At 40.7% G+C, this 19,509-nt stretch overlaps 1 protein-coding gene across 2 annotated transcripts in view; it reads right to left on the reverse strand.

The window, feature by feature from the left end:
• The window catches only part of LOC126298850 (rab11 family-interacting protein 1), a 121,235-nt gene that overhangs the window by 67,577 nt on the left and 34,149 nt on the right, over nt 1–19,509 (reverse strand). For both annotated transcript variants that reach the window (XM_049990360.1, XM_049990359.1), the window contains exons 3-5: nt 12,773–12,878; nt 12,528–12,665; nt 2,557–2,720 (exon numbers count right to left, since the gene is read on the reverse strand). In XM_049990360.1, the coding sequence (XP_049846317.1) occupies nt 2,557–2,720; nt 12,528–12,665; nt 12,773–12,878 (408 nt within the window). The remainder of the gene's footprint in view (nt 1–2,556; nt 2,721–12,527; nt 12,666–12,772; nt 12,879–19,509) is intronic.

Here is a 19,509-nt window from a genome sequence, read left to right on the forward strand (position 1 = left end):
GACAATTTGAAAGAAGTTTGGCTCTATTTTTACAGGAAGGAGAAAATCGTATGCACAAACTTTCTTCTTCAAAATGTCTTAAATTGTGCGACACAGAGGCAGGTTAATGGAGATGGAGATGAATTCAGCTGTTAAATTACAGCAACGCTTCACAGAGCAGTGTGTGCACTTCCATGAAAGATCAATCAGGTCCAAGTGCAATCCTACTATTAGAACTGCAGTTTAGAGAACGTGTTAAAATTGTTCACAAAATTTCAATATCCATGGATGAAGATCAAAAATTTGCAGTTGCCATTTTGAACAGCAACTTATGGATGTAGATAGCATTTCACTCAACCCCACAAACTTCTATTTATATAGCTAACACGAAAATCATTACCAGCAACACACATTAATTGTATGTGCAACACTCCTGTGCAGGAACAAATCTGAAGTGCAAATATGAAGTCCATGTCTGAAACTGTGTTCCCATCTGATATGCACTTTAAGTTTAGCTGCAGAAAACGCAAATTTTTGAACTGTCATTTTTGTAGTATTCTGTGATACATGGAAATCCTAATTCAATGTGTTTAGTTGCCCACTGGCAATAGCAGAAAATCATTCTCTGCTGTCCCACACCAGGGCGCTCAGTGCATATTTCATTTCATCATGAATGTCATATGATTTTCCTTCTTCAGGTTCAATGTTTCACACTCTGCAGATGGTAAGAGACAAATAAATATACAATAATCAAATCATACACCTGCGTTTAGTTACCATTAGATTTTTTTTCCTGTCCTGCTGTTACACTCTTTCATCTTTTTTCATCACTGCAATCACCACTAGCTCTTGAAGTTATAAAATCTCTCCAATTCATATCGTAATCCACTGTTTTATCATTTGCCTAATTCCTTTACTCTTTACTCTTCCACAAAAGTGACTGATACTACCTGAAATTTAATCTTGCTGCTTTGCAGACCACAGTCTTAAACCCATTTTTCTTCTGTAAGTCCCTTCTCTTCCTCTCTCCTCATTCGATATTATTTCCAACTTTTCCTTTTCCAAATCTATCAAGTTTAATGCACTATTTCATCTAGTTTAAAAATTATATAGCTTTAGTTCTAGAATGCCAAAAATCAATATCCATTCCCTTTCCTCCAGTACATAAAGTTTATGACTATTTGATGGTACGGTCATTTAATCAGTGTAACAATAATATAAATTTGGTGTAAGATCTACAACACAGATAACATCATGATGTTAAGGTGAATTAAATATAAACTGGAAATTTTGTTTTACGTGTCATTTACTGAACAGAGAGCAGCACGATCTTTGCTAACTGCTAATTGCTGCTTTTGTTTCCAGTGATTGTTCTGCCCAGTTAGAATGTTGTTGTGCCATTTCTTTAGTCAGAATTGCAATGTCAGACCAAGAGGTACCATCATCTGTTGTGCAATGCATTATTACAAAGTTTCTCACAACAGAGAGTGTAAAACTGTATGAAATTTTGAAGAGACTTGCAGCACAGTTCAGAGCTGAGAAAGATTCATGTGTACATATTGCACAAACAGTTTTCTAAAGGACAACAAACAGTTGAGAACACAGCTTACTAACATCACCAAAGGACCAGCATGGCTGAGGAAAGTATTCACATTATTAGCCAGTTTACTGAAGGCGATTGCCAAATAACAGTTGCCGAAATTGCTACTGAGGTTGGCATCAATTACGGTAGTGCTCAGGCAATTACTACTGACAACCTTGGATTTCAGAAAGTGTTTGCAAGGTGGGTGCCTCATCTTCTCATTGCAGGGCACAACTTTCACTATCTCGTGGTGTGCAAACGGCTACTGACATGCTACCAAACTGAAGGGGAACATTTTTTTGCACTGGACTGTGACCTGTGATGCAACGTGGGTGCATCACTACACCCCAGAATCAAAAAACAGTGGCATGAAATGGTGTAAAAGGACATATCTGCACCCATCACAGACAGAAACCATCTCTCTGAGGGAAAGGTTCTTAGAACAGACTTTTTTTCATTTCAAAGGAGTTCTTCTCATTGATTTTCTCCCAGAGTGTCGTACCGTGCACACTTATCATCAGAAATAAAGTGTACTTTCAATCTGGGATGTGATCATGCTTCATGGCAATCTTGACCCCACATACCTGCCTGAACTCAATAAAAAAATTTCAGAAACTGTTCTGGACCACACGAGAACATCCTCTGATAGTACAACTTATTGCCCTGCAATTTTCATTTCTCTGGTCCACTAAAGCAAGCAGTCAAGAAGATACAGATTTAACAATGAGGACACTATTGAGTTGTTCATGTGCAACTGCCTGCTGTTGCGACCATGCTCATTTTACAAAAATGCGATCAAGAAATTGGCTATCTATTGTGAAAAATGTGTTTCCTGTTCAGGAGACTATAAATAAAAATGAGTTCTTGTGTATGACTTTTTCTCAAGATTAAATATTAATAAATTTATTACAAAATCTGGTTTATATTTGATTCACTGTAGCAGTATACCATGATAAGAGATTACAAAAAATAAATAGGCAAAACAATAAACATACCGACAGATTGTGCCATGTGAGACAACTGTCCAAGGGACTTGTGTTTTTCTTTTTTACTTAGATCGGTGAGGCTTCCAGCTTTCACTATAAATGTTACTTTCACTTCAAGTTCTCCCCTGTGCTTCTGTTTCTCCTTACCAGGCTTACTTTTTAGCTCATACCATCTGAAAAGCATGAAAAGTGATATGTTCCGTCACTGCACATAACCATGAAATTTCTTTTGTTTAACACATGCAGAAATTTTGTACACAAAATGAAATAAGGGGAAAGAAAACTTAACTTCTACTAATAGTACAGCACATGCGCCATATTCCACCTAGAACGTTTGCGCATCCTCTCTTTAACATCTTTCAGATTATCTTCATTCGTTAAAAACAGTTACATGGCATGGATACCGTTTCATCTTATAGTATAATTAATAATTTCTTAAAATTTACTAATTCTGATGCTTAATCAAACATTGCTACATATGACTGATGTATAAACACAACACTTTCACATTTGTACCAGAGATGGACAAAAATCCCCAAAAATCAAACTGTATACCTACATTTAATATACGTGGTTAAGTCAATTATTATCCACAATTTAGTTATATTTTTGTTTATTTTGGTAGTACTGTCATTTTACATTGTTGACACATGCTTTGTTTATTTGCTGTTATATCTTCGCAATTTTCAAGCTGCTAAGTTAGTTTCGTTATTGCTGCCATGCTGTTAATTATGGCTGCTCTCCTGTCTATTTGCACCAAAGAAGAGCAACATTCAGTGATCCATCTTTTTGTGGTTGGAAGGCATATCAGGGACCGAAATTCATCGAAGACTTTCGATACAGTACAGAAACAGTGTTTTGCCACAACATAGTGTCTACAAATGGAATGAAAAATTCTGAAATGGTCACACAAATGTTACGCACGATGAAGGAGCCGGACGACTGTTTACCGTCACAAATGAAGAGACTATTGAGCATTCACGTAAAATGATTCTCTTAAGCAGACAATTAGCTACTGATGAAGTGGCACATCATCTGCAAATTAGTCACTGTTCTGCCTACAAAATCATCCACAACAGACTTGGGTTTCATAAAGTTTGTGCAAGATGAGTCCCAAAACAACTTGCACAGTTGCATAAACAAATGCGCTTGGGCATCTGCAAAAAACATTTGGATCACTATGGTAACGAAGGGGACAACTTCTTAGACAAGATCATTACTGGTGACGAAACATGGATCCATCATTACGAGCCGGAGAGTAAACGGCAGAGTATGGAATGGACACATCCAAATTCACCATGCAAGGAAAAGTTCAAGACCCAACCATCTGCAGGAAAACTAATGCTTACAGTTTCTTGTGACGCACAAGGTCTAGTACTTGAACATTATGGGGAAATAGGCACAACAATAAACAGTGTAATTTACAGTGAGATGCTTACTGCCAGGCTAAAGCTGCAATTCGAAGCAAACGCCGAGGATTGTTGTCAAAAGGTGTTGTGTTGTTGCACGACAATGCCCATCTGCATACTGCTGCCCAAACTGCTGAAACGCTCCAGACACTCAAATTTGAAGTACTGGACCATCCTCCATATAGTTCCGATCTTGACTATCACTTGTTCACTCCATTCAAACAGGCATTAAGGGGTCGCTGAATTGCCTCGGACTAAGCAGTGAAAGAAGCAGTGCATTCCTGGCTCACAGCTCAACTGTCACCCAAAACAGATTACGTGAACAATGACACATTGTTCAACCAAGAGATGAAGATTTTCATCAGTTTCCCTAAACCTGCTATTATGGTTTGTCAGAATAGGCCACAACTAATTTTCTGCATCATCTTTGTCTAAAGTGCTCGGTCTCTGTAATCGTGTCATTGAAACTTCCTGATACATTTAAACTGTTTGCCAGACTGGGACACAAACCTGGAACCTCGTTTCTTGCACACAATGTTATTAACCACTGTGCTATAGAGGCATGATGCATAACTGACAATCAAGGAACTAATTGTATCAGTGCAGATTTACTTTTCAAACTTCATAGAAACACTTCTAGCTGGACTATCACTCCTAGAAGAATGTGAGAAAATGGGCCACAGTTTGAAGATTGATTCCAAGCATAGTTCCTGGTTTGGGTCATAGTCCAGCACATAGTTGTGATCTATCACAGTTTCAAAACAGCATACACTCTACTTGAAAGTGAAAAAATTATTCTGCAACCTTGTAACCAATGGAAATTGAATTTTGATCCTTTCCTGTTGTTTGACTAAGAGATTTGACATATGATGTAAATTTAAAATGCACATCACACTCAGCTCAACAGAAGATCCATTGCAGAAACACAACATGCAAGAGAGAGAGAGAGAGAGAGAGAGAGAGAGAGAGAGAGAGAGAGAGAGAGAGAGAGCAGGTGGAGGGGAGGGGGGAATTAGCAAAAAATGTGGTGAATTAAACTGATGATGATGATGATGATGATGATGATGATGATTATGATTATGATTATGATTATGATTATGATGGTTTCATGATGCCCATCTCTCTCTTGAGACAGTTGCCCATTAGCATATATTAGAGATTTAACAGATTGTGTGACAATAACAATCACTTGCTTATCAATTAATTAAAATGGGTAGTAAAAAGGACGAATAGGGTGTGGGTGTGGGTGTGGGTGTGTGTGTGTGTGTGTGTGTGTGTGTGTGTGTGTGTGTGTGTGTGTGTGTTTCACAGCTTAATAAAATTATAACACAGTAATAACAAAAAATGCTGACAGAAAATGACAATTAGTTGAAAAATGTAGTTAAGTTTTTCCCCAGGTACATGCATCTGGCTGACCACTAATAAAAGGAAAGAGCAAGCCACTCTGAGAACACGTAAAACTTGGTTAACAGTTCTATACATGCACATTAAAAGAAACTTAATAAGCATTAAACAAAATAAATGAACACACAGTGAAAATTACAAAGCTTTGGTTCCAATAATTGTGACTGGTTTGATCACTGACTGAAAACTGAAAACTGATGCACCAACCACTCTGAGACCCCTTAAAATACCCCATTGAGTAAACTGAGCAGGAGTCTTCTCAAGACACAAAACTTTAAAACCTTTTCCACATTCATCTCATTGTTACTTAAAATAGTGGACAAATTGTTATCAAGAAAAACTAGTGTCCTCTTGTAAAAATATAAAATGCAATTTGGTACATGAATGTGCCACAAGTAGTGCAAACTGATAGGTCCTCACACCACAGGAGGTGCCTGTATCTGAGGATACCATTATATTGTCAAACAGATTAAAGTCCCCTTTTTCAGTCTTTGTGTCTGGAGGGATGATTATGACAGCAAAACTGTTGCCAACATTAGTCTTAGTTCGTTGTTTTCTACCTCCAGCCACTCAATTACATCACTGGCATGTAACTCTCCTCTTCAAAGGTGAAATAATAGTACCCAATAGGGAGTACATTATTTTCCTAGCATGTATCCCTTGCTGCCATGTAGCCTGATCATTTCACTAGATTCTTGTATGGCTCAATACCCGGCAGAATGCCACTTATTTCCCTTGCCATTGTAGTACATGATGGGTGTCTTGTATGACTTGTATTTACTTCAACTGTTGGATACACCTGCTGAATGGTCTGTAGGGCACATAGAACAGACACAAAAAGTATTCCATCGACTGCACATGTGCTCCTGTGCCTTTACGACTGCAAAGGGCTCTGCATTGAAGACTAAATTCATCTATTAATCAGGGAGCATACTTGCTTCAATTCTGTGTTAAAACATTTAGGTCCACCACACTGAGGTTCATAAGTTACTCCTTGACTTTAATCACAGTCTTCTTGCCCTTATTCGATTTACATACAAAGTTGTGCTGCTGGTCAAACAAGAGGATCAGAAGCTGGAGACTGTACGAGTGACAGGATCTTATATGCATGTCACACAAAGAGAAACTTCCACAGGGTGGATAAAAATGGTGACCAAACCTCAGCACAGAGGTTGGGAACAGGGTTGTTCTGAAGACTCTTGCAGCCATCTAATACCCACATGATGAGTGGAGTCCAAGGTCTTTATCTTTTAAAAACCATTCAAATTCCAATATCGAACAATTCCCCCCCCCCCCCCCCAAAAAAAAAAAACAACTGGTTTCAACAGTCTTAGCTGTCATCTTCAGGTCTTAAACATATTAATTTTTTCTTTTTCTTTTTCATTTTCTTTTTGTAGTAGTAAAACATGTTCATTTTACACTGAACCTCATGCACAACATGTCAAGTGGATAGAACTCAGCACATTATAAACATCTGTCAATGCTAAAATATTTAATAACTTACAGCACCTTGTCCAAAAGGCCATGTCCATATACATGTTGCTCACAGATGCTTGTTACATGATACAAATACAGTAGACATTAGCACATCTGTTTACATATGCTGACACATATCAAGTGTACTATGTTTGTATCATATAACAAGCATCTGTGAGCAATACATACACGCTGTTTGGTATGTGTCAGCATATGTTAACAGATGTGCTATTGTGCACCGTATTTGTATCAAGTAAGAAGCATCTGTGGGCAATATGTATATGGAAAAGGTGCTGTGTGTTTTTAAATATTTTAGCGATAACAAACATTTATAATGTGCTGATACCAGAGAAGGAAAGTGCTACTCACCATATAGCGGAGATGCTGAGTCACGATAGGCACAATAAAAAGATTCACACAATTAAAGCTTTCGGCCATTAAGGCCTTTGTCAGCAGTAAACACACACACACACACACACACACACACACACACACACACACACACACAACTTGCACACGCATCAGTAGTCTCAGAGAGCTGAGCTGAGACCACACTGCGAACAGCACCACCAGTGCATGATGGGAGTGGGGGTAAGGAGGAGGCTGGGGCAGGGAGGGGGAGGGATAGTATGGTGGGAGTGGCGGACAGTCAAGTGATGCAGTTTAGACGGAGAGCAGGAGAGAAGGTGTGGAGGGGGGGAGGGGGGTAAGTAGTGGAAAGGAGAGAAATGAGAGAAATACAAGAAATTAAAAGACTGGGTGTGACAGTGAAATGACGGCTGTGTAGAGCTGGAATGGAAACAGAGAAGGGGCTGGATGGGTGAGGACAGTGAGAAACGAAGGTTGAGGGCAGGAGGGTTACGGGAACGTAGGATGTATTGCAGGGAAAGTTCCCCATCTGCGCAATTCAGAAAAGCTGGTTTTGGTGGGAAGGATCAATATGGCACAGGTTGTGAAGCAGTCATTAAGATGAGGGATATCATGTTTGGCAGCATGTTCAGCAACATGGTGGTCCACTTGTTTCTTGGCCACAGTTTGTCGGTGGCCGATCATGCGGACAGACAGCTTGTTGGTTGTCATGCCTACATAGAATGCAGCAGAGAGGTTGCAGCTTAGCTAGCAAATCACATGACTGGTTTCACAGGTAGCCCTGCCTTTGATGGGATAGGTGATGTTAGTGACCGCACTGGATGGTGGTGGTGGTTAGTGTTTAACGTCCCGTCAACAACGAGGTCATTAGAGATGGAGCGCAAGCTCGGGTTAGGGAAGGATTGGTAAGGAAATCGTCCGTGCCCTTTCAAAGGAACCATCCCGGCATTTGCCTGAAATGATTTAGGGAAATCACGGAAAACCTAAATCAGTATGGCCGGAGACAGGATTGAACCGTCGTCCTCCCGAATGCGAGTCCAGTGTGCTAACCACTGCGCCACCTCGCTCGGTGACCAGACTGGAGTAGGTGGTGGTAGGAGGATGTATGGGACAGGCCTTGCATCCAATCATGTGATTTACAAGCTAAGCTGCAACCTCAGTGCTGCAGTCTATGTAGGCATGACAATCAACAAGCAGTCTGTTTGCATGAACAGCCACCGACAAACTGTGGTCAAGAAACAAGTGGACCACCCTGTTGCTGAACATGCTGCCAAACATGATATCCCTCAACTTAATGACCGCTTCACAGGCTGTGCCATATGGATTCTTCCCACCAACACCAGCTTTTCTGAACTGCGCAGGTGGGAACTTTCCCTGCAATACATTCTATGTTCCCATAACTCTCCTGGCCTCAACCTTTGTTAGTCACTGTCCTCACCCATCCAGCCCGCTCCCTGTTCCCATTCCAGGGCTACACAGCTGTCATTGCACCATCACACCCAGTCTTTTAATTTCTTTTATTTCTCTCCTTTCCGCTACTTACTCCGTCACCTTCCGCATCTTCTCTCCAGCCCTCCGTCTAAACTGCAGCACTTGACTGTCCACCAATCCCACCATACTATCCCTCCCCCTCCCTGCCCCAGCCTCATCCTTATCCCCACCCAGTCGCCACTCCCATCATCCACTGGTGCTGCTGTTTGCAGTGTGGTCTTGCTCTCTGAGACTGCTGATTGTGTGTGTGTGTGTGTGTGTGTGTGTGTGTGTGTGTGTGTGTGTGTGTGTGTGTGTCTACTGCTGACGAAGAAGGCCTTAATGGCTGGAAGCTTTAATTGTGTGAATCTTTTTATTGTGCCCATCGCAACACAGCATCTCCGCTATATGGTGAGTAGCAACTTTCCTTCTCTGGTATTGTTACATTCCATCCTGGATTTTCCATTGTTTGATTTATAATGTGCTGAGTTTTTTTCGCTTGACATCTTGTGCATGAGGTTCAGCATAAAATTAATGCATTTTACTTTTTAAAAAATGTTTAAGACCTGAAAATGACAACTAAGACTGTTGAAACTGATTGCCTTGAATAAAAAGTCTTTTGTGTGATCTTGGATTTTTAATGGTCTTTAACAATTGAGGGGCTCAGTGGAAAAGGGGCACATGCCACCAGAGTACGTTGTGTCAGGAAATAGGGATTAAGGAAATATGATTTTGTATAGTAATGTGAATTCCTGCTGTGATATCAACAGTTGTTACAGTAACTAGATGGTGTTTTGCTAATACTATTAAATATTAAGCAACTTTATTACAATTTAATGTACAGAAAATGAAATCCTGGATATGTAGACATGTTACATAGCATGTCATTAATAGTGAAATTCCTCATCAATGTTTTCCAGTTCCATTGTATCGTCACTACCATCACCATCACTTATCAATGACTGATAAAAACTTGAATATATTGGAGGCAGAAATTGCAGTAAGCTTTGAAGGTCCTTGAACTTTGTTGCCTTAATTTGACATCCATTTGGATACTTAGGAACTAACTGGCAGTCTGCAAGCTTCATAAATCGTCCATGACACTTCTATACACTAACTCGTACAGGTTTTGTCAGTTTGACTGTGTGAATATTTGATATATACAGAATGTTCACCACACACTAATCTAAACACCATTGCATTTCTGATGTCTGCAGGCTTTTTGTCAACAGTAACGTTACGTTTGATGATAACTGTTCATTATAGACGACACAGACACAAAGTCGTCTTTCTTCATTTCAACCACAATTAATGGGTTCTTTTGCTTGCTCTTCAACCCATTTTGCTGGACTGTACACATCCTGTGCCTTTCTTTTCAGCTTCTCAACTGGAGAAACTTGTGCTCAACTACATCAAAACAGTTTTTATCAAGGAGGTACAACCGTAGACATAGGATAATATAGTTTTTATTTCTTTCAACACACAAATCAGAACAAATGATGAGTGTTCAATGATGTTCTTCCTTCACCATGTCTAAAGCCTTTAAAATGCAGTTACCTACTTCTTCATTGGCCCCTCTAGATGCAACATTCTCAGACCAGACACACATCACTGTCTTCTCATCACTACAATGGTGAATACAGAAATTATACATCCAAAGTTGTGTATATATATATATATATATATATATATATATATATATATATATATATATATATATATATATCTCAGTTTCCATCAAAATATATGGTGTTGGCAATGCTTGTTGTCCATGCACAAAACAAGTGCATCACTACCGTCCTGTTTTGATTCATTTGAATCACTTTTCGGGGCACTATATGCAGCTTCAGCTTTCTCAAAGTGTAGTTTGATGTCTGTGGATTCGCTGTTATTATGTGCCTTAGCAGAATCACAAATACGACATGTATCACTCAACAGCAATTTAAAACCAATATTATATTCCTAGTTGAAAACGGTTTCATACACATGTTGTTGCACTGGGACTTCATCTGTATTTTTAACATCTTCACAGTCCAAAGGATACATTCCAGTAATCGATTGAACAGAGGTTATGTAGGACTTGTTCAGATTCTGTGTTTGACTATAATGTGATGTGTACCTTGGAATCATTTCAATGTGATTTCTAAATTTATTTTTTCTCTTGTTATCAATGCCATGAGGTCTGTTAGAATGCCTGCCTCTTCTATCCCGTCTAGGTGTATGTACAGATACATGTGTTGTAGATTCGTGACTCTCAGTGTCACATTCTTCATTGCTATGGACAGTCCTCAAACGTGTAACAGAAATGGCATGAAAAGCTAAAAATGCAGTCCTACACACTTCAACCTCAGTAAATGAAGTGTTACAAATAAAATACCTGAAAGAAACAGTCCTCTGGCTTACTGTTGGAACCTTCCTCTTCTTTGGATACACTTTTTTGCACTTATTAGGCCACACTAATCCATATAAATAAGTATTTTGCTTGTTATAATGTCCCAACTGATAAAACTCAATAAATATTGCCTCCTTCAGTTCTTCATTCAATGCTGAGTATTTGCAGAAACTAGTTTTCAACATGGATCACTGGCACTACGAAACACTTTCTAGGCCACAATCTTATTTTTTCAGGATATATTGTTTTCCACTGTTTCTTAACCCCTTCGTTTCATTATCTTTCCACTCATTTCTTTACGATTTTGTTTTGTTTACATTACTATTGCATTTTCTTCATGCGTAACATTAATAGCAACACCTATTGCCACCCTCTTGGAAACACATGAACAACATCTGAGAAACACGTTCTCATTGGCTTTCCGAAACAAGTCAACCAATGAGACAAATCGACTCATGAGACACAGAGATACAATTGGCATGGGCCTCTTTTTCACTGGGAATGCGTCAGTCCCAAATAACAGCAAATATAACACTCTCTCTTTAAAGGAATCGGCACATGTCACTCTGCTAAAAGTTCCCACCTCCGATGCTAGATGGCATTGGCTGTCTTCCTGTACCAAAATCACAAAATCACTGCGCAGGTGGTATGTGCCCCTTTTCTACTGGACCCCTCAATTTAAACAAATAATTCTTCAAGACTCTCATAAGGAGAAAGTTCAACCAAGGCTTTACATAGGATGGACATGCTGATATCAGATTTTTCTCTGATAAGTTTTTTTAATACCAGTTTTTACAGTTCAAGGGCTTGTTACTGTTCTCCAGATATTTAATTATGTATTGACTGATTTATAATGCTTTACTAGTTCCTTAAACCTTGAACCTATGAGACAGTAAACCATACGGAACCCCATAATAAGCATCCTTCTCTGAGGAATATCATACTTACAAAGATGTGCTGAAAAGTAATGTCTCCAACTTTTTAATGTGAAAACTACTCAATCTTTTTAAACAAATGAGGTATGAGGTATGTTTGGCACCAACAACATGAAGGTTGTCCATTTCATGACAGCTGTGCAGCACTTTTCATATACGGCTGACCAATAATTTAAGGTGCATTTGTTGCACATAGAGTACAGCTTCTTCCTGTGTCACACACCACATGTCTGATACATGCATTCTACAACCACTAATTGCACTGCAGTGTGAGAATTGATTCTCTCTACATCTCATTACTACGGCATCATTTAGAAACTTCAGCAATAATGCACTCCCTTTTATGAATGGTGAGTTAACTTATCACAGTATTCACACAAAACTCCTAAGCAAAGCATATGTAAATTAAAGCTAGAATATAAAATTCCATCAAATCAAAAATCAGTTAAACATGAAGAAACTGCCCTAATAATCAATTTATTTACACAATGAGAGACTGGATAAATTATATGCAGAAAAACTTACTTGCATCTTGGCCTTTCATACACATCAAAGTCTGCCAGAGGAATGTTAATTACTCCTAGGAATTCATCTACACCCATAAAGTTGCGGTGTAATGCTGTCAAGACAATTTCAGCTGTATTTCCTTGTTTAGGTATTGGCCTGAAATATAGATGTGTTGAAATATTAATGCTTACATATGAGTACAAACACTTATAATTTAATTACAATTTCAACAATTGTGGATTGCAGAAAAAGTGATGCCTTACAGTTCACATTCTTCATGCCATTCGACATCTTTGTCTGCCTTCTCCTTGACTGACGTCTGATACTTCTCCTTACCAAGTGCAATAGTAACAAAGGCATCATTGGTTCCTACAACCAAGTAAAAATATATACATATTTTATGCCAAAACATATTCATCTTTAAATGAAGTAACATACTACCAAATAAGTATGTATTACTTAAAAATAAAGGCCACATTTATCTGCAATTTCATTAGGAGACTGCAGTGAACATCTACATAACAATCATTACTGAGGAGATCTTCTACATTCATTCTTCTAAAAACAGATTAACTATGAACTTTGTTATTACTGCCATATCTTTTTCCACTTTTAAATCATTTTATTGTAACACAGTACACGACCCACAACACAAATACCATGTATACAATAAATATGTGCTTGTGGAATATCAGAGGAGGTATGTGACTGCATTGAAGAGTACACAGTTAGCAGATAGTTTTCAGTAAAGACAAGTGGCTACTCAAATTCCTGGGATAATATGGTGCCAAGATGCTTGTGATAAATTAACTGTGATTGGATGGGGTGGGGCAGGGGGGGGGGGGGGGGGCAGAGTGGCCGCATACCACAATAATGACTTTTCTTTCCTCTAAGCTAAGCTACATAGCAGCCATACATCTACATCTACATCCACATCCACATCCCACAAGCCACCTGACGGTGTGTGGCGTAGTGTACCTTGAGTACCTCTATCGGTTCTCCCTTCTATTCTAGTCTCGTATTGTTCGTGGAAAGAAGGATTGTCGGTATGCTTCTGTGTGGGCTCTAATCTCTCTGATTTTATCCCCATGGTCCCTTTGCGAGATAAACGTAGATGGGAGCAATATACTGCTTGACTCTTCGGTGAAGGTATGTTCTTGAAACTTCAACAAAAGCCCGTACCGAGCTACTGAGCGTCTCTCCTGCAGAGTCTTCCACTGGAGTTTATCTATCACCTCCACAACGCTTTCGCAATTACTAAATGATCTTGTAACAAAGCACACTGCTCTCCGTTGGATCTTCTCTATCTCTTCTATCAACCCTATCTGGTACCGATCCCACACTGCTGAGCAGTACTCAAGCAGCGGGCGAACAAGTGTACTGTAACCTACTTCCTTTGTTTTCGGATTGCATTTCCTTAGGATTCTTCCAATGAATCTCAGTCTGGCATCTGCTTTACCAACGATCAACTTTATATGATCATTCCATTTTAAATCACTCCTAATGGGTACTCCCAGATAATTTATGGAATTAACTGCTTCCAGGTTCTGACCCGCTATATTGTAGCTAAATGATAAGGGATCTTTCTTTCTATGTATTCACAGCACATTAAGCTTGTCTACATTGAGATTCAATTGCCATACCCTGCACCATGTGTCAATTCGTTGCAGATCATCCTGCATTTCAGTACAATTTTCCATTGTTACAACCTCTCGATATACCACAGCATCATCCACAGAAAGCCTCAGTGAACTTCCGATATCATCCACAAGGTCATTTATGTATATTGTGAATAGCAACGGTCCTACGACACTCCCCTGGGGCACACCTGAAATCACTCTTACTTCGGAAGACATCTCTCCATTGAGAATGACATGCTGTGTTCTGTTATCTAGAAACTCTTCAATCCAATATACTCTTACTTTGTTCATTAAATGACTGTGGGGAACTGTATCGAACGCCTTGTGGAAGTCAAGAAACACGGCATCTACCTGTGAACCCGTGTCTATGGACCTCTGAGTCTCGTGGACGAATAGCGCGAGCTGGGTTTCACATGACCGTCTTCTTCTAAACACATGCCGATTCCTACAGAGTAGATTTCTAGTCTCCAGAAAAGTCAACTATACTCCAACATAATACATGTTCCAAATTCTACAACTGATCGACATTAGAGATATAGGTCTATAGTACTGCACATCTGTTCGACGTCCCTTCCTGAAAATGGGGATGACCTGTGCCCTTTTCCAATCCTTTGGAACGCTACGCTCTTCTGGAGACCTACGGTACACCGCTGCAAGAAGGGGGCAAGTTCCTTTGCGTACTCTGTGTAAAATCGAACTGATATCCCATCAGGTCCAGCGTCCTTTCCTCTTTTGAGCGATTTTAATTGTTTCTCTATCCCTCTGTCGTCTATTTCGATATCTATCATTTTGTCATCTGTGCGACAATCTAGAGAAAGAACTACAGTGCAGTCTTCCTCTGTGAAACAGCTTTGGAAGAAGACATTTAGTATTTTGGCCTTAAGTCTGTTATCCTCTGTTTCAGTATCATTTTGGTCGCAGAGTGCTTAGACATTTTGTGTTGATCCTCCTACCACTTTGACATAAGACCAAAATTTCTTAGGATTTTATGCCAAGTCAGTACATAGAACTTTACTTTCGAATTCATTGAACACCTTTCGCATAGCCCTCCTCACACTACATTTCGTTTCGTATAATTTTTGTTTGTCTGCAAGGCTTTGGCTATGTTTATGTTTGCTGTGGAGTTCCCTTTGCTTTCGTAGCAGTTTTCTAACTCAGTTGTTGTAGCATGGTGGCTCTCTTGCAATCTTGCTAGGCACATACTCATCTAACGCATATTGTATGGTTTTGATCTTTGTCCACTGATCCTCAACACTACCTTTACTAAGACAAAACTTTCGTGTTTAGCCATCAAGTACTCTGAAATCTGCTTTTTGTCACTTCTGCTAAACAGAAAAATCTTCCTACCTTTTTTAATATTTCTATTCACGGCTGAAATCATCGATGCAGTAACCGCTTTATGATCGCTGATTCCCTGTTGTGCGTTAACTGTTTCAAATAGTTCGGGTCTGTTTGTCACCAGAAGGTCTAATATGTTATCGCCACGAGTCGGTTCTCTGTTTAACTGCTCAAGGTAGTTTTCAGATAAAGCACTTTAAAAAAATTCACTGGATTCTTTGTCCCTGCCACCTGTTATGAATGTTTGAGTCTCCCAGTCTATATCCGGCAAATCAAAATCTCCACCCAGAACTATAACACGGTGGGGAAATCTACTCGAAATATTTTCCAAATTATACTTTAGGTGCTCAACCACAACAGCTGCTGAGCCAGGGGGCCTATAGAGACATCCAATTACCATATCCGAGCTTGCTTTAACTGTGACCTTCACCCAAATTATTTCACATTTTGGATCCCCGTCAGTTTCCTTCGATAGTATTACACTTCTTATCGCTATACACACGCCTCCCCCTTCACTGTCCAGCCTGTCTCTGCGGTATACATTCCAATCTGAGTTTAGGATTTCATTACTGTTTACGTCTGGTTTCAGCCAACTTTCTGTCCCTAGCACTATATGGGCATTGTGAATGTTTATTAATGAGAGCAGTTCTGGGACCTTTCTATAGACGCTCCTGCGGTTTACTATTAGCACATTAATATTGTTATTCCCTGTTGCATTTTGCCTACTACTACCTTGCCATGTCTCAGGAGGTGTCTTGTCGGGCCTAGGGAGGGAATTCTCTAACCTAAGCAGTAGTTAGACTACAGTTTTTAAACATCGATAATTTATATGCAACAGTTTTCATATTGTCGCAGAAGAAGCTGAGTAGCTCAGTCGCCGTAGTGTAGTGGATATTATACTAGACTGATGCATGGAGGGTTGTGAGTTCAAAACTCACCTGAACTATAAGATTTTAATTTCTATATTCGTTTTGAGTACATTCTAGAAGTATTCACAAATGGCAACAATAATTGAACTGGAATGTTCTGTAGCTGTATATATACCGTATGTGTTCTGGCTGGAGGCAGTTCGCTCCGTGCTCTTACACGTGCAAGTGCTAAATAAACCTTCATTAAGTGAAGTTAGTGTTCGTCATTCATCTACTTACACATTCCTCTTCGTGACATTATTCTGGTGGAGATGCTGCGTATTGGTATGTGTGATACCGACACAGTGGCTCCCATCAGGCCACAACAGAGTCGCTGTTTACTTTGTGAGAAACCCGAGTTTGAGCCATATTCAACAGATCGCAATCAATTGGAGACAGAAGAAGAAAAAGACATTACTATGACAGCAACTGTGTGCCACCACATGAGACATCCTTCTGGATTCTCTGGTGATAATGGCTAAGATCCAAACAAGTGGCTGAAGGTATATGAGCGTATAGCCAAATTTAACAAATGAGATGACACCGTGTGTTTGGCTAATGTATTTTTCTACTTGGAGGGCACTGCAAAGCACTGGTATGAGAACAACGAGGAGAAGTTCACAAGCTGGGACGTACTTCAGGCTGAACTGTGCAAGTATTTCGGTGACACACAACGACAGAAGTGCAAGGCTTAAGATAAATTAAAGTGCAGGGCACAGCATCCAGGAGAAATGACAGTACCCTACATTCAAGGTGTCTTGGAGCTGTGTAAAGTAGTGGATTGTAGAATGAAGGAGAAAGATAAGGCTGCACATCTCATGAAGGGTGCTGCTGAGGTTTCAACAGCAGACGAACTTCATAAAATGGTGCCAGTATATTGAGCCAATGCATCAAAAAAGAATTACAGTCAAGAAGTTTTAACGGCTTCCAAACATTATATCAATGTCTGAGATGGAAGAAGAAACTGATTTCACAAGTGTTCTATGTCAGATAGTTTGGGAGGAAGTTCAGAAGGCACTTGGATTGCACGGCGAGCAAAAAATCGAGACGCTTCAAGAGGTCATAAGGGGGGAAGTGGGACAGACATTGAACCCAATCTCCCTTCCTCATTTCCCTTTACAACGGTGAAAACATTGAGACCCAGGCGAAATTACATTTCTACAATGCCGCATGAGGAAGCTGTTCGGGCACCAAGGAAGACTGACGTCTGGAGGACCCAGGATAACCAACCAGTGTGTTTCCACTGTGCACAACCAGGACATGTGGTTCCCTTCAGGAAGAAGGATGGCAGATGGAGTTTTTATGTTGATTACAGGAAGCTTAATAAGATAACTAAAAAGGAGTGTGCTCCCTGCAGCCATTAGATAAACAGCTGTCAGCAGCAAGTAGTATACTCTTAGCTCACTTATTTGTTGCATGGTTTAATTATTAATTTCTTTGCGTGTTTTTGGGTACTTGCATTGTTTAATTCACAAATTTCAGGTGTATTATACTATTTGACAGTTGTAGCATGGCGTTTTAGTACCTGAATAGTGTAAATTCGTGTAGTCTCGTTCTGCTGCCGGGCAGCGTGTCAGGAGTGTGCAAGTAGCAGCATTACTGCATTTACTAGGCAATCTTGTATTTTAATAACCGTTTAAATTTTGTGTCGAATTGTTTGTGCTTTCTGTAGATTAGTTCAGATGTTCTTTGCAAACAGTATTTAGCATGTAAGGGACTGCAACTGCTGTGTTTGGATGCGGACTGAGTTGGCACCCCTTAGCTCCAAGCTTCAGGAAGTGTTGGCTTCGGTCACACAGCTTGAGGCTGTTGCCAATGGGCATCACTGTGGGGGTCAGGACGGGGGTTTGTTGGGGACGGCCAGCTCGTCCCACGCATCCCCCCATCGGACTATGGCTGTGGCTGCCCGGGATACTGCCAACATTGAGGCTGACCCCTCACCCGTGGTAGAGTGGGAGGTCATCTCGAAGTGTTGCAGGGGGGGGGGGGGGGGGGGGGGGGAGATATTTCGGAGGGCTGAACGAAAGGCCTCTCCAGTTTGTCTGATGAACAGGTTTCAGTCTCTGTCTCAGGCTGATACTGATCTTCGGCCGGACATGGCTACTTGTCCTGTTCGAGAGGTTGCCCCCTCAGTCTGCAAGATCCAGGTGGTCGCAGAGGGTGGGAGCTCCAACATCAGGCGCATGATGGGGCCCCTTAGGGATATGGCTGCAAGGGAGGGGAAGAAAACCAATGTACCCTCTGTGTGCATACCGGGAGGAGTCATTCCAGATGTGGAAAGGGTCCTTACGGATGCCATGAAGGGTACAGGGTGCAAGCATCTGCAGGTGGTTGCTCATGATGGCACCAATTATGTGTGTCGCTATGGATCAGAGGAAATCCTCTCTGGCTTCAGGCGGCTATCTGATTTGGTGAAGACTGGCAGTCTTGCTAGCGAGATGAAAGCAGAGCTCAACATCCGCAGCATCGTCGACAGGACTGACTGAGGAACTTTGGTACGGAGCCGAGGGGAGGGTCTGAATCAGGGGCTGAAACGGTTCTGTGACCATGTGGGCTGCAGATTCCTCGACTTGCGCCACAGGGTGGTGGGGTTTCAGGTTCCGCTGGATAGGTCAGGAGTCCACTACACCCAGCAGGCGGCTACACGGGTAGCAGGGGTTGTGTGGCATGGACTGGATGGCTTTTTAGGTTGGATGGCCTCGGGCAAGTACAGAAGGGGCAACAGCCTGATAGGGTGCGCGGCAAAGTCAGGACATGCGGGGACCAAGCAGCAATTGGTATTGTAATTGTAAATTGTCGAAGCTGCATTGGTAAAGTACCGGAACTTCAAGCGCTGATAGAAAGCACCGAAGCTGAAATCGTTATAGGTACAGAAAGCTGGCTGAAGCCAGAGATAAATTATGCCAAAATTTTTACAAAGGCACCAATGGCATTTAGAAAGGATAGATTGCATGCAACCGGTGGTGGCGTGTTTGTCACTGTTAGTAGTAGTTTATCCTGTAGTGAAATAGAAGTGGATAGTTACTGTGAATTATTATGGGTGGAGGTTATACTCATCAACCGAGCTAGGTTAATAATTGGCTCCTTTTACCGACCTCCCGATTCAGCAGCATT

The sequence above is a fragment of the Schistocerca gregaria genome, chromosome X, assembly GCF_023897955.1.
Source record: "Schistocerca gregaria isolate iqSchGreg1 chromosome X, iqSchGreg1.2, whole genome shotgun sequence".
NCBI classification, from domain to species: Eukaryota; Metazoa; Arthropoda; class Insecta; order Orthoptera; family Acrididae; genus Schistocerca; species Schistocerca gregaria.